The sequence below is a fragment of the Saccopteryx leptura genome, chromosome 8, assembly GCF_036850995.1.
Source record: "Saccopteryx leptura isolate mSacLep1 chromosome 8, mSacLep1_pri_phased_curated, whole genome shotgun sequence".
Lineage (NCBI taxonomy): Eukaryota > Metazoa > Chordata > Mammalia > Chiroptera > Emballonuridae > Saccopteryx > Saccopteryx leptura.
Window position 1 is genome coordinate 28,836,708 of NC_089510.1, and position 16,494 is coordinate 28,853,201.

At 39.0% G+C, this 16,494-nt stretch overlaps 1 protein-coding gene across 2 annotated transcripts in view; it reads right to left on the reverse strand.

The window, feature by feature from the left end:
* The window catches only part of TBC1D23 (TBC1 domain family member 23), a 56,130-nt gene that overhangs the window by 14,963 nt on the left and 24,673 nt on the right, over positions 1–16,494 (reverse strand). For both annotated transcript variants that reach the window (XM_066347797.1, XM_066347796.1), the window contains exons 6-13: positions 15,073–15,197; positions 14,926–14,972; positions 13,939–14,042; positions 11,419–11,541; positions 9,471–9,563; positions 6,891–7,061; positions 6,492–6,534; positions 4,957–5,066 (exon numbers count right to left, since the gene is read on the reverse strand). In XM_066347797.1, coding sequence (XP_066203894.1) covers positions 4,957–5,066; positions 6,492–6,534; positions 6,891–7,061; positions 9,471–9,563; positions 11,419–11,541; positions 13,939–14,042; positions 14,926–14,972; positions 15,073–15,197 — 816 coding nt within the window. The remainder of the gene's footprint in view (positions 1–4,956; positions 5,067–6,491; positions 6,535–6,890; positions 7,062–9,470; positions 9,564–11,418; positions 11,542–13,938; positions 14,043–14,925; positions 14,973–15,072; positions 15,198–16,494) is intronic.

Sequence of the window (16,494 nt, forward strand, 5' to 3'; positions counted from 1 at the left end):
CCAATAAGCAATGAAGACACTGACCTTTTCTTAACTCAGAATAGTCTATAAAAACGAGCAGAAGCACGCAGGCTACCGCAGGTTCAGACCCAGACCATCACAATCAAGCACACAACTGCACTAAAGCGGGTCACAACCTTTTCGTTTCCCAGACATAGAAAAGTTACATTTACACTATGCTGTTGCCTATAAGAGTGCGACAGCATTATGTCTAAATAAAAATAAAAAAAGTGTACGTTCCTTAATTAAAAAAACATTTCATTAATAAAACATGCTAACCATAATCTGAGCCTTCAGCGAGTTTAATCTTTTTGCTGGGAGGATCTTGCCTCGATGTTGATGGCTGCTGACTGATCAGGGTAGTACTTGCTGAAGGTTTGGGGGACTGGAAATTTCTTACAACAGGACAGCAGTAAAGTGTGCCTCATCAACTGACTCTTCCTTTCACAAACAATTTCTCTGGACTATGAAATTCTATTTGAAACCATATTACTTACAGTAGAACTTCTTTCAAAATTGGGGTCAATCCTCTCAAACCCTGCTGCTGGTTTATCAACTATTAGTATATATAAACTATAAGTAAATAGCATATAGAAGTTTAGCCTGACCAGGCGGTGATGTAGTGGATAGAGTGTTGGCCTGGGACACAGAGGACCCAGGTTCAAAACTCCGAGGTTGCTGGCCTGAGCGCTGGCTCACCAGTTTGAGTGCAAGGTCACTGGCTTGAACTTGGGACCACAGACATGACCCCATGGTCAATGGCTTGAGCCCAAGATTGATGGCTTGAGCAAGGGGTCACTGGCTCTGCTGGAGTACCTCTCCCTCATCAAGGCACATATGAGAAAGCAATCTATGAACTAAAGTGCTACAACGAAGAACTGATGCTTCTCATCTCTCTCCCTTCCTGTCTGTCCCTATCTGTCTTCTCTCTCGCTCGCTTAAAAAGAAATAGTATATGTACGTTTATATACTATTCTAAGTCTTCTGTTGTCATCCCAGTCTTCACAGCGTCTTCACCAGAAGTAGATTCCATCTCAAGGAACCACTCTGTTTGCTCATTCAGAAGAAGCAACTCCACATTCATTAAATGGCAGCAATAAAGTGGCATCTCCAAGAGTCACTTTTAATTCTATTCCTCTTGCTCTTTCCACCACATCTGCAGTTACTTTCTCTACTGAAGTCTTGAACCCTTCAAAATCATCCATTGGAGTTGGAATCAACTTCTTCCAAACTCTTATTAATGTTGATATGTTGACCTCTTCCCATAAATCACAAGTGGCCTTAATGGCATCTATTGTAGAATGGTGAAGCCTTCCAGAGGTTTTCAATTTACACAGATCCATCAAAGGAATCACTAGCTATGGCAGCTATAGCCTTACAAAATTTCTTTCTAATAAATTACTTCTTGCTCCATGGGCTGCAGAATGGATGTGGTATTAGCAGGCACGAAAACATTAATCCCCACCTTTCGAAATGCCTTCCTTACTAAGCTTAATCATTTTTAGCTTTTGATTTAAAGTGAGAGATGGGAAACTCTTCATTTCACTTAGAACACTTGGAGGCCACTGTAGGTTAGCAACTGGCTTAATTTCAATATTGTTGTGTCTCAGAGAATAGAGAGGCCCAAGGGGGCAGGGAGAAATGAACCGACCAGTGGAGCCATTAAAACACACATATTTTTAAGTTTACTGTCTTCTACAGATGCAGTTCATGCCACCCCAAAACAATGAACAATAATAGCTTCAAAGATCACTGATCAGAGATAATCATAACAAAAAATAATGAAAAATTTTGCAATATTACATAAGTACTACCAAAATGTAATAGATACATGAAATGAGCAAATGCTGTTGAGAAATGATGCCAAGAAACTCGCTTGATGCAAGGTGACCACAAGTTCAATTTTTAAATAATGTGATATCTGTGAAGTACAATTAAATAAAGCACAAAATGCGGGGGATGCCTGTAATCAGCAAATCATTCACATAGCTAAATTTTTTTCTTTCTTTTTCATTAAATGAGAGATGGGAAGTGGGGAAGCAGAGATACAGACTCCTACATATGCCCTGACCGAAATCCACCCAGCAAGCCCCTTACAGGGCGATGCTCTGCCCATCTGGGGCAGCTGCTCCACTGCTAGCAACCAAGCTATTTCAGCACCTGAGGCGAGGCCATCAAGCCATCCTCAATGCCCGGGGCCAACTTGAACCATTTGAGCCATGGCTATGGGAGAGAAACAGGGGGGGGAGAGGGAGAGAGAGGGAGAGGGAGAGGGAGAGGGAGAGGGAGAGGGAGAGGGAGAGGGAGAGGGAGAGGGAGAGGGAGAGGGAGAGGGAGAGGGAGAGGGAGAGAGAGAGAAGGGAATGGGGAGGGGTGGAAAAGCAGATGGTCACTTCTCCTGTGTGCCCTGACCAGGAATCAATGTGGAACTTCCACAAACCAGGCCAATGCTCCACCGCTAAGCCAACTGGCCAGGGCTCACATAGCTAAAGTTTTAAACATTTATTTCTTGTAAATATTCTGCTTTTTAAAATATTTTCACTTAGGCTTCTAATTTCTCAAAAAGCATTATCTTGGAGTACCTAATATAATAGGGGTGAGTATAATTCTTAAATTATTTCACAGGATTGCTCCCATGTACCCTAGAGGGCAAACTGGTGACAGGTGTAAGAAGTTTCAAAGTGTACCAATCCTCTTCAGAATTTATTGGAAGGAAATAATCAGAAAGTGCCCTAGGATTTAGGTGCTATTTAATGGAAAATTATACAAACATAAAAAAAACCATGCTTAAAAAAAAAGCATTTAAAAATACTGAAAAATGCTATGTTTCAGTGAAAAGGCAGAAAATAAAATCATGTGTATAATCTGATCATTACTTTTTAAAATAAAATACTAAAATATACATGCATTTAAAAAGAACTGACATATTTCAAAATATAAAGAGCAGTTATCACTAACAGGGCTGCAGGTAGTTTTGTTTTTATACTTTTCATATTTATACATGATGCTACTATATTTTTATGAGAAATAAGTCATTAACTCATCAACACAAAACCTTGTTTCTATTTTCATATCCAAATTCAAAACCAAATTATACTACCTGTGGACATTTTTTGGTACTTTTTGAATCCAACACATCTTTTAAGACTGTTTCTTTATAAGCCTCAATCAGTATTTTTCAAATCTGAAGATAAAAACTTCAACAGAATACCCAATGCTGTGGGTAGAAACATAAATTAGAATGTTTTTCTGAAGGGAAATTTGATAATAATGTAGAATTCTAGGGATAGTGATGAGCAATCTTTTAATCAAGTTATTCCACTTCTAAAACTAAAATAATCATGACATACGGAAATACGTTACTACATAAATCGTAGTAGTGTTTATAAGAAAAACAAGACTGAAAGCAATGTAAATATTCAATAATAGGGGACTAACTGAATAAAGTATAATATGTCCATATAATTAACATAAAAATTTAAACAGTATTTAATTATTAAAAATTAAAATAGCAAGTTTATTAAGTAAATGGTGATCTCTCGTGAAGAATTCTTAGCTACCTGGAGGATCAAGTTGAAAACTTAATTTTCAGAGAAGCCTTATTTGCCGATAACTTGATAATAATTTGCTTTGACTTATAGAGCTAAAGATAAACCTCAATACATCTAATGAGTTATAACTTGATAACTTTTATTAAATAGTTAAGAGCTAGGCACTAAACCTGACATTCACTTGCACATCTAATCTTCATGTCCCCTTTATGAGGAAGGCTCTGTGATCAGGATTTGTATCGCACAGACGAAGAAACAGAGCTGAAAAGATCTTACTGCAGATCATGAAGTTGCAGAGACAAAAACCTGAGCACCCGCTATGTCACACCTGTAAGCAGAGCTAGTACCCATGACTCTGTACTGCAGTTCTCCTTCTCTTTCTGCTTTAAAGAATAATCACTACATAGATGAGTACTACTTAAGAAAATGATTTAATGACATCTAATTTGACATGAAATACTAAAAAAGTACAAAAGATTTCCAAAGTAGAAAAGAAAAATGGATTTATCCAATACAGCAGAACCCTGCAGCAATATGCATCAGAATAACTAAAAGTTAACTATGACGGATTGGCAGTGGGCTCCTGTCTTCCTCTGCAGGGCCCATTCTCAAGTGGCGACTGAATTCTCATCTAAGTTTATGATGGGGGGGGCAGACAGGGTATGAAGGAGATGCGACCACAAGCCTCAGTATTATCCTGGTCCAAAATAACAACGAGATTCCTAAAATTGGCTGACTTGAGAGTGCCAGCTCATCACAGAACTCAGACCTCTCTCCACTGATGTCTCAGAGCAGAAAACCTGTCACTAGCTGACAGCAGCTGCGGGGAGAGGGAGAAACCCGAGTGCAGCAGGAAGAGCCCCTGCACTCCAGGCTGGGGCAGCTGTGCGCGCTGCTCCACCACTTCAGTGACCTCACTGGAACATGACTCCTCACTACGCGAGTCTGAGAGAAAACCGAGTGCAGCAGGAAGAGCCCCTGCACTCCAGGCTGGGGCAGCTGTGCGCGCTGCTCCACCACCTCAGTGACCTCACTGGAACATGACTCCTCACTACGCGAGTCTGAGAGAAAACCGAGTGCAGCAGGAAGAGCCCCTGCACTCCAGGCTGGGGCAGCTGTGCGCGCTGCTCCATCAATCACTTCAGTGACCTCACTGGAACATGACTCCTCACTACGCGAGTCTGAGAGAAACCCGAGTGCAGCAGGAAGAGCCCCTGCACTCCAGGCTGGGGCAGCTGTGCGCGCTGCTCCATCAATCACTTCAGTGACCTCACTGGAACATGACTCCTCACTACGCGAGTCTGAAATACTTGTACTCCACTCTGCTATGATGGGGGTTTAGTAGTCAATCACCTTTTCGGGGCATTTATCTGAATGTGGTGACACATTTGACACACATACTTACATCAACAGAAGAGCTGATACTGCTCCTTGAGCCTGAGGTACTAGCAATCCAATGGCCATATCCATTTTCTGGTCCATCCACGTTAATGTCTGCCAAGTGCTGCTGTAGTGCTTAAGATAAATATTAAGAAAAACGACACCTGACACACCAACCCTTTTTGGGAAGATTCCTTATGAGAGAGATATAATAAACCCGTCATAGCTGAATGAAAAAGAATCCAAAGACATAATCACAAGTATTTCTTTCTCCATCTTTGAAAAGGAGTGAAGGACTCTAAGCTCCGGAAAGACTTGCCCTCCTCTCTTCCTTCTAATGCCCTCTGGACACGTTATTTCTCTGCCCTGATCCTAAAGGTGACAATAACTGTATGTATAGACTTGATATCTTCCTTTTTGGAAGGTAATCTTTCAAGTATTAAAAATGATCTCGGCAACATTATTTTATGACAAAAAAGATGAACAGAAAACCTACAGTTACATCTGAAATGAACACAAAGTAATACTGAATGGAAACTGAAACTGGAAAAAAAAGCCTATGGTGGCTTTTGTTTTATCATAAAGAGACATCAATTATCTTCGCCATAATAAAAAAAAGCAATCTTAGACATTAATTGTTATGGAAAGAAAGGTTTTTCTTGGAAAATAAAAAATTGATAGTTGCTTAAGACCTATTCCTTTTGTAGATCACTCTATGTAGGAGCCTCAAAGATAATTAATTATTAGGCCATGATATATGGGAGATAAACATAAGCCTTGCTAATATCAACAAAGACCAAGAGGAAATAGGTCCAAATCTGCCCAAAATTCTAAGCTATAACGTAAGATAATTATAAATAGTTACCATTTCATTTTTGTGGTGGGATAATTGAGATCTAGTCTTTTTGCAAGTCTGATGATTATAATACAGTATCACTGTCAATATTCTCTCTACTGTACAGTAGTATTCCAGGACTCATTTACTAGTTGCAAGTTTGTCCCTTTAAAAACACCTTTTGTAGAGATCAAAACTTTTTACAATCTTATTACTCAGACCTAATTATTCATAAAGTCTCAAATATTTGCCTGCAGAGGTTTTGTCAAATTATTTTACCATCCTAGATAACCAGATGTTAGTCTGCAGATTTAAAAATATCAGCCTATCAGCCGTTTGTTTCATTCCATTGAGCCAACATTGTTTTTCAGCAGCTAATACCTTCAAATAGTGCAACAATGAAATGAAAACAAAATAAGAAGCCACAGTAGAGGGTCTGCAGTGAGCAGCGTCCCCCCCTCTGGTCTCCCAGCCCTCTCCTACTCCTCTGTGGAGCCAAATCGTGTGGACAGTTTGTCGTGCAGCTTTACAATTTTTTTTTTTTTGCAAATACAAGCTAATTAAACACATCTATTTACAGAGTCTTCCATTAAATATTTATTTATTTCAATTGCCTATTATATTGTCTGTAGTCTAAATGACTGCAGAGAGTATAATCAGCTCTGATGATAACCTAATTCCCACTGAAAAGTGGAGGCAAAGGGGTACATAAATCAAAATCTTACCCATAAATCCTCCACTGGCAATGCTCACATATTCTTTGTTTTTCTGTAATGAAAAATAAAATTTAAAATATTTACAAATGCGATTTAATGAAAACTTCTGATAATTCTATAAAGTGACAAATCTAATATAAAATTATATGTTAATTTTCTGGACTTTTCTTTGACATTATGGACTTTGGCACAAAGAGGTACACAGAAAAACATTTCAGATGGTTTAAGACTTAAACATAGAAAATAAACCTGAGAAGAATGTAAGAAAAATGTTGGAGAAAAGGCCTTTCTTGTCAAGACAATATAGATAAGCTGTAAAGAAAAAAAATACAGATAAATGTGACAATGTAGATAAGAGCACAAAACTGAGGACCGATGAAAGGTGACAGGCACGAGCGGCCGGCGTACCTGTAGAAAGTGCGCCAGGACCATGTTCATATACATGTCCTCTTCCTCTCGGCCGCTGCCCATGAAACACAGGTGCTCCCCGCCGGCCACGGAGCCGGACTCCATGGACTGCTTCTGGGCCTCCAGCAGGGACTTCACCGACTGGGCGAACTCACACGGATTCTGGAGCATCTGGACAATTTTTAAAACATTAAAAATGTGCCAAGCCTACGCTTCACAAATATCTAAAAAACCTGAAACTTTTCCAGGAAAAGAAATGTAAATAGCCACCATGAAAACAAAACAAAAAAAACCTGAAAAGGCTCTTGTAACTAAAATCCCTGAGATAAGAAAAAAATATGTATAAATGTATCTGTATTAAACCAAAAAGTGAAAATTCAGAGAAAGATTAAATTGGCAATATATACTGGTCCATGATACACATATACCAATATGCAAAAAGAATAAATCTAGAAACAATGTGTGGTTATTGTTTATTTCTTACTAAAGTGATGCTCAGGTGTCAGGACAAGAAAAGGCTAACAATGAGAGGAATGGCCCCTGATTAAAAACAAGACATCCAAAACAAGCTATGTTTTCTACTCCCACTTACAGGCCAAGCCCTGTATTTCTTAGAGGACAGCCAGATTTATCAGCACTACTCTAGACACTAGAGATAAAGGAATGAAAAATTAATTTCTTACCCTCAATAAAACAAGTATGCCAATAACTACAAAAACATTTACAACTAATATACTGGAAGCTACATTAAAAAAAAGCACAGTGAAAATCCAACAGAAAAATGGATATACTATAAAAGCAATTTGTAAAAAAAAAAAGCACACTCACAAAAAGATGCTAATATCACTAGCAATTACTGCTTTTTACTCATCATTCTTGTAAAATAAAAAATAATTGATAGTGTCCTACAATGCTGACGGTAGACAACAATCATTCTCATGTGCAGTTGTAAAGTGTAAACTGGTCGGCCTTTTTTAAAGGGCAATATGGCAGTCTCTAGTAACATTTTATACACCCACGCCCCTCAACCCAACAATTCTACTTTTAGGAGTCTATTTTACAGAAATATTTGTACGAGGTAACAATATCTGTACCAGGATGTTGACTGCACTGATCATTATAAGAAAACTGCAAACAGCCCTGGCCAGATAGCTCAGGTGGTTAGAGCATCGTACCAAGGCACAAAGGTTGCTGGTTCGATCTCCAGCCAGGTCACAGACAGGAACAGATCGATATTCCTGTCTCTCTCTCTCCCTCCGCCCCCCTCTCTCTCTCCTGTCTCTCTAAAAATCAATAAAATATTTTTAAAAAATTGAAAACAACTCAAACGTACATCAATTAAACAATAAATTAAGGTATCTGTGCACTATACAGCCATTAAAAAAATGTACTTAAGTGGAAAGATCTCTAAGAAACTGTTAAGTGACTCAATGAATGAAGAGCCAAGTAAAAAAAAGTGAATTAGGAGAAATGTAAATATATATTAAAAGTCTAGACGATTAAGCAAGCTGTTAGTTAACTCTAGAGATTCTCTTTGAATATTTTTTAAATTCAAGTAATCATGAATCACTTGAGTAAATTTTAAAACCATTTGTCTTCCTGGATGAATCAAGAAAGAGAAGGCAGCTAGTTCACTTTCAGCATGCACACAAACTAGGATTGTTTTCTTCACCTAGTGTCCCGAACTCTCTGGGTTGTTTTATCTCCATTTTCCATGAGATTCCTCTCAAAACCTCCCAGGCACTTCTACAACCCTTTCAGCCTTAGCATCAACTCTGTCAGACAGGCTGGGGCGAGGGGAGACTGCTCCGCCAGCAAAAGGAGCTACTCCTCTTTCCATCTTCCCTATCCCTGAGGCTCCAATACACTCAGAGCAGCTTACATGACGTCAGTCCCAGGTCTACCAACTCTCTAAGCGTCTCTGACAACATTTAGTTGTCTATTTAATTGACTTCTTCAATAAGGTGACCTGAGGATAGCAATTTAACAACCTGGTACCTATATGCCAAATACTACCCTTATTAAATATTAGTTTAGTACATGCATAAGTACTCATGATGGGGAAAAAAAGGCTTTTAATAAAAACCTTTAGAATACTTACCCAATTATAATAAGAGCTAATATTTATAGAGTACTAACTAGGTGCAAGGCACCGTGCTAAGCACTATATCGGGTAGCTTATAGTAAAAAATTTAGAAGTTACTGACATAGCAAGGGTAAGCCACATCAAACAATGTTTTCATCTATCCGGTATGATGCCCATAGGGTGTCCTGGGTGAAAAGACAACCTGAGAGCAACACTGTTCTCATCAGGGCAGAGACTCCCTCCTTTAAGAGAAAGGGAAACATCCCCAATTAGATACATGTGTATTTACGGGCTAAAGAGAAAAAGATTTATCTTACGCTGCTGGTTCGAAACCCTGGGCTTGCCGGGTCAAGGCGCATACAAGAAGCAACCAATGAACAACTAATAGGAAGAACTATTAGCTGATACTTCTCGCTCCCCTCTCCTCTCTCTGTAAAATCAATAAAATCTTTAAAAAAATAAAAATAAAAAATGTGACCAGCACTTTTACTAACCAGATCAGAATCTAAGTGGAAAGCAGTGGATAAATGCCCCGCATTGTACTGCTCCGCAGGACGGCAATCCACCACGAAGAATCGGACTCCCTCCTAGGAAAGAAACAGTTTTCAGAGGTGCTGGAATTTGCCATGAGTTACACTTTACACAATATAATATCAACAATTAACCAAAGGAATGGGAATAGGTTTATTAAAGAATTGATCTCACAAAGAATCAGGAGGACCCAATCAGTACAGATACAAGAAAAAGTACTTCAAGATCCTAAAAAATTTTATTCATTTTAAATAATTAAAATATTTTGTATATGCTGTTCTTGACCAGAAAGTGTTAAAATATGAAGCAGAAGAATGTCAGTTTGAGCTATTAAACTAATTACATATAGTATATTGGAATTTAATTTTTTAAATGTGTAGTACGTTAAAAAAATTTTAAAAACCATAGTTACAAAGTATCTAAATACAATTCCTGTTTCTGCAAATAAATCTATAAACATCAACAATTCAATTCACACAAGAACTAAAGGCTTTTGGTGGGTGAGCTTCGGTTCTACAATGCCAGTCTGGACTGAAGAAGTTCACGTGGGTCTCATTAAACTAGATTATATATTTTCATTTACTTTTTAGATAATAGTTCTAGTAAGAAAAAGTGAATTACTTGTTTCTAAAAGATCTACTGTCAAAGGCATTTTCCCTGTCTATTCCTCTTCCCTCCTTGTAAATACACCCCACATTCCAGATCCACACACGCATGGACAGACTCTGCAATACTAGTAATAAGGAACATACACTGGCCTACCTGCGGAGGCACAGTGAATAGAGCATCCATCTGGGACCCTGGGGTGCCAGGTTCAAAGCTTCGAGGTTGTGGGCATGAGTGGAGGCTCATCTAGCTTGAGCACAGGCTCACCAGCGTGAGTGTGGGACCAACACCACCCCAGAGTCGCTGGCGTAAGCCTTAGGTCACTGGCTGAGCAAGGGTCACTGCTCGGCTGGAGCCCTCAGTCACGGCACGTATGAAAAGCAATCAATGAACAACTAAAGTGTCGCAACTATGTGTTGATTCTTCTCATCTCTTTCCCTTCCTGTCTCTCTCTTTCTCTCTCAAAAAAAAGTCAGGGGTGGGGAGACATATACTGGAAGAACCGGCTTATTAAATCTTCATAAAAAAAGTAACAGAAAATTATGGTGTATTTCCTCAACTCTCCTTTGTCATCTGCTTTATGGCTTTTAACCATGTAATTCAATTAGCTGTGTAACAACCCAGAATTTAACTGTTAAATGCTAAAGTCACTCTTTTAAGTACTTTATACACCAATCAGTTGCTTTGCAAAAATGAAAAATGTTTAACAATTTACAAAAATTGGTGTTAAACGTAACTAGTTGTTAGTTGTTGACAACTAAAATAACACCAACACTGTTCAAAATGACCATCCAGAGCAGTGGTAGTCAACCTGGTCCCTACCGCCCACTAGTGGGCGTTCCAGCTTTCACGGTATGCCATAGCGGAGCAACCAAAGTATAAATAAAAAGATAGATTTAATTATAGCAAGTTGTTTTATAAAGATTTATTCTGCCAAACTTAGTGAAAATCTGACATAAAGTACTTGGTAAGTAATTATTATTATATGCTTTAACTTGCTGTAACTCTGCTTTATAAATTTTACAAAGTAAAGTTACTTTCCTACTTTATAAATCACCATTACTGTGGAACCGGTGGGCAGTTAGAAAATTTTACTACTAACAGAGATACAAGAGTGGGCAGGAGGTATAAAAAGGTTGACTATCCCTGATCTAGACAGAAGACTTAACACAATAATCATTAAAAAAAGCAAAAGAGCCCCATTTCTGTAGTACATTTATTTTGTGGAAAGACACACCGGGAGGCAATGTCAGTTCCTTGCACTTACAGGGGCAGTCCTGACACAACCTGGGCTCCCTGACTTACCTCCTGCAGCTGATTTGCTTGAAGGATCTCTGACACGGAGATGGCCAGACAGAGAGCCTGGCTCAGGTCTGCATCGTCGTCCTTAATTCCCAACAAAGTACTTCCAAACAGATGGTGATTGTCCTGTTTGAAGAGAAAAATTTAAAAATACTATAAAAACAATATCAAATTTTCTCCCTAAAAATGTTAATAAACCATGATAAAAGGTAACAATTATAAAACATCCTTGAGTCATGTGACTTTTAAAACAATATATCCTTTCAAATCTTATAAGCTAAAAGCTACAAGACTACATACAAAGTCCCTCTCAGAGTTCACACAAAATGAAAGGAAATGAAATAACACATTCTCTGGTTATTTTCTATACAATCACCTGTAGTTAAATACTAAATTTTTAAAAATGGCTACTTACAACCTTTCATAAAAAACATATGCATAGGCCCTGGCCGGTTGGCTCAGTGGTAGAGCGTCGGCCTGGCGTGCAGGAGTCCCGGGTTCGATTCCCGGCCAGGGCACACAGTAGAAGCGCCCATCTGCTTCTCCACCCCTCCCCCTCTCCTTCCTCTCTCTCTCTTCCCCTCCCACAGCCAAGGCTCCACTGGAGCAAAGTTGGCCCAGGCACTAAGGATGGTTCCATGGCCTCTGCCTCAGGCGCTAGAATGGCCCTGGTTGCAACAGAGCAATGCCCCAGATGGGCAGAGCATCGCCCCCTGGTGGGTATGCCAGGTGGATCCCAGTCGGGCACATGTGGGAGTCTGTCTGACTGCCTCCCATTTCCAACTTCAGAAAAAAAAAAAATACAAGGAAAAACAAAACAAAACAAACAAACAAACAACATATGCATAAATGAACTGAGTAAATTATGTGAGACACGTATATATAGTCAGCTCTGATTAGCCAGTGCAAGTGCAGATACTACTATATCTGAAGAACAAAAGCTGTTCCTCTTAAAAGACTGAAAAGGATAAGGATTCATTTTCATCCAGCACCCTAAACTATCTCATGTGACTTAGCACTGTTGGGAACTGAGGTGATCTACATAAGGCAATTATTAAAATAGCTGAAATTAGTCCCTACAAAGAAAATAAATCTCCTTTTTAATTAGTTTCAAGCAAATGCTCTTAAAGGCGTTCCTTTACCTGCCTTCTGAAACATGCTATGGTAAACATAACTTCATCTTAATGCTTCAGTAACATAATAGCCACCAACCAGCTAAATTATCATGGTAGAATGCCTTAAACAAGACAGTTAATGCTCTCCTTGGCACTTGAAGTCACAGATAAACCTGTGAGCCGTACTAGCTGTTCAGGTACTTCTGTGCCTCCTCCGCTGTGACGACTTCCTGCAGTTTTACTGTCTAGGGGCTCACACCACTCATGCTTCTAATCTGACGTCTTCTCTCTTGAATACACTTGTCTGGTCTGAGAAAGAGTCCAGGTCTCTAGGGGACAGAGGGGCCTCTTCCTTTCTGTAGTGCGCACATGAGCATGCGCACGTGAGATTGGGAGGAGAGGCAGACAGACAGGAAGGGAGAGAGATAAGTATCAACTCATAGTTGCAGCACCTCAGTTGTTCATTGATTGCTTTCTCATATGTGCCTTCCCCGGGGAGCCCCAGCTAAGTCAGTGACCCCTTAATCAAGCCAGCAACCTTGGGTTCAAGACACAGAATGTCAGGTCATGTCTATGATCCCACATTCAAGCCGGCAACCCCACAGACCACACTCAAGCTGGTGAACTTGGGGTTTAGAACCTGGGTCCTCAGTGTCCCTGGTTAATGTTCTATCCGCTGTGCCACTGCCTAGTCAGGCTTAAGTAGCCCTTCTCTGCTTACAAGACAGGTCTGCATCAGTCAAGTTGTGCAAAGCTGAACTCAATAAAGACATAATTAGCCTGACCAGGCGGGATACGAAGGACCCAAGTTTTAAACCCCAAGGTCATCAGCTTGAGCGCAGGGTCGCTGAAGCCCAAGGTCGCTGGCTTGAGCAAGGGGTCACTTGCTCTGCTGCAGCCCCCTGGTGAAGGCACATATGAGAAAACAATCAATGAACAATTAAGGAGCTGCAACGAAGAACTGATGCTTCTCATCTCTCTCCCTTCCTGTCTGTCTGTCCCTCTCTCTGTCTCTGTCACACACACACACACACACACACACACACACACGGCATAGTTATACATGCTGCATCAGATCTTTGTAATACAATTTTTAAAGTCAAGAGAACACTAATGTAGGAGATAACTCATAGCCCGTTTTCTAATGATCAGAAGTAACTAAGAATCAGCACAGAGGTGTGATAATTTGTAGCATATATGTATACTATCCTTTATATATCTGTTTCTTCAAGGGAGATTATTTACAATGGAAAATCACACAATACTACAACACATGAAAAGACAGAAAAGAACACCAGCCTAGAGTACTTTAACTGAAATGGATATAATATAAAACACAAATCAATGGGCAAAATATTTATATATTAATATAAAATGTTAAATAGTTGAGTTACTTTTTGTCATCTACCTTCCTAAATGAAGCTGGCGTTTTACTGCAATAATACTGAGCCAGAGAGAAAAGGTCTTCTATATCTTCTACATTCAAACTGGATGGAGTTTTTTCCAAGAATTCTGAAACAGAATTACAGATAAAACAACATTCAAAAAATTGTTTAGAAGAATATAATAATGAACATTATTTAGGTATCAAAGCTGGAATGTCCTCAACATTACAAAAACTGTATTAATGAAATCTCAACAGTAATGTCTTTAAAACTGGGGAAAAGTAGATTTCCCAAAGGAATTGTTCATGCAATTCTGCTAGTGCCAGGCAATCAAATTAAACTCACCTGCCTTAATCAGAATACTGTGATTTATTTAACAAACACCTATTAGATACCAGGGTCCCTGACAATAAGTGTCTGAGAAGTAGTTCCTGACTACTAGGAAACTCTTGTCTTGTGCGAGAAATGTTAAAAGAAATCATTAAAATGTAGCAAAATAAACACTGTAATACAGACAGCACAAAGTGCCAGGCCATGTAGAGAGAAAACGGCTCAATCTGTGCGGGGACTAGAGTGGGAAGAGCCCAACAGGAGAGCAAAGGGTTCCCAATGGAGAGAGACTATGAAAGCAGAACAGTGAACCGTAAACTGAGGAAGAAGGAAGGGGCTGGGGAGGGAGGGTGACAGGAGAGAAGGGAAGACGGAGGGAGAGAAAGAGATAGGGAGCGAGACAGGGAGGGAGGAAAGGATGGAGAAAGAGAAAAAGATGAACGGTTGAGGAGGGGATAGCAAGGCTTTCTATTTGAACAATGAAACCAAATAAATAGATGGAAAGGAGTGAAAAAACATTAACGAGTGAATGAATGAATGAACAAGGATAGCAAAACGGGAAAACAGTCTAAGGTTTAGACTTGAAAGAAGAGTGTCAGAGTTGAATGAAACCTCAGAGTTCTTCCAGACTAAATTTATACATAAGGAATGTTTACTACTCTACATTAAATGCTACTTACGGATAACTTCTTCTTTGCTGTCAGACTCCTGTGCTAAAATAACTTCTCTGTAAAAAAAAAAAAAAAAAAAAAAAATCCGATGACTTAAATATTAACAGGGCACCCTGAGAATAGAAAGGAGAAAAATCTAACCAATTTGATACTTACTTTGCATTAACAAGGATTATTAACATTAAGAAATAAATAAAAAATGGATCTGCTTGTTGTAGATATCCATCCCATATTGCCTGAGTGACTTCAATGGAACAGTAACATGCAAAAAGGCTTCCAAGCTGTAATCAGGAAATGAAATGACTAATATAAACCATTTAGAAATGATTTTTTTAAAAGTATTAAAGCATATGCATAAATAACATTACATTAAATTATCTGCACCTGAAATTTAATGTGTACAGGGGTCCTCGGGTTATGACATTCTATGTTTCGAGTTTACAACACTCACTCCCATAAAAACTTAAAAAAAATTGAGACGTATTTCGGTTTCCAGTTAGCATTGTACTTATGGACTCGTTGGGCAAACCAGTTTGGTTGTGAGTGGTGGAAGAATATGCAGTCTTCTTTTCCGTGGCTTAGCTGTGTTTTTATGTTCTAGATTATGATTTTACAACTGTGTTAGAATAGGTAAGTGACTTAGGCTAGGTTGTGTTTAGACTTACACCAAATTCAAGTTATGTCACTATCGTAAGAATGGAACTGTCATAACCCGAGGACCTCCTGTATTTTAACTTTAGTATATGAAATCCAAAGGCAGAAGTATAAATTCAAAGGACAATGCAATCAGGTACAAGCTGTTCGACTCAGGGCACTAAACCAACTTTAAAGCTTCCATTTTTACTTCTGTTAAAAAAAAGAAAAATGTACGTAATACTAGTGCCCATTTTCCTAGGTTGTTGTGGCGATAAATAATCTAGAAAGCTAATGTAACTACCACGTATCTGCTATAGCATGCTAACATAACAATGCACCAAGATCTCTAGGACAACTAGCATAATTATCACAGTACTTAACTAAAGTAACTACCACGTATCTGCTATAGCATGCTAACATAACGATGCACCAAGATCTCTAGGACAACTAGCATAATTATTACAGTACTTCACTAAAGTAACTACCACGTATCTGCTAGAGCATGCTAACATAACGATACACCAAGATCTCTAGGACAACTAGCATAATTATCACAGTACTTAACTAAAGTAACTACCACGTATCTGCTATAGCATGCTAACGTAATGATGCACCAAGACCTCTAGGACAACTAGCATAATTATTACAGTACTTAACTAAAGTAACTACCACGTATCTGCTATAGCATGCTAACGTAATGATGCCCCAAGATCTCTAGGACAACTAGCATAATTATCACAGTACTTAACTAAAGTAACTACCACGTATCTGCTATAGCATGCTAACGTAATGATGCACCAAGACCTCTAGGACAACTAGCATAATTATTACAGTACTTAACTAAAGCAACTACCACGTATCTGCTATAGCATGCTAACATAACGATGCACCAAGATCTCTAGGACAACTAGCATAATTATTACAGTACTTAACTAAAGTAAC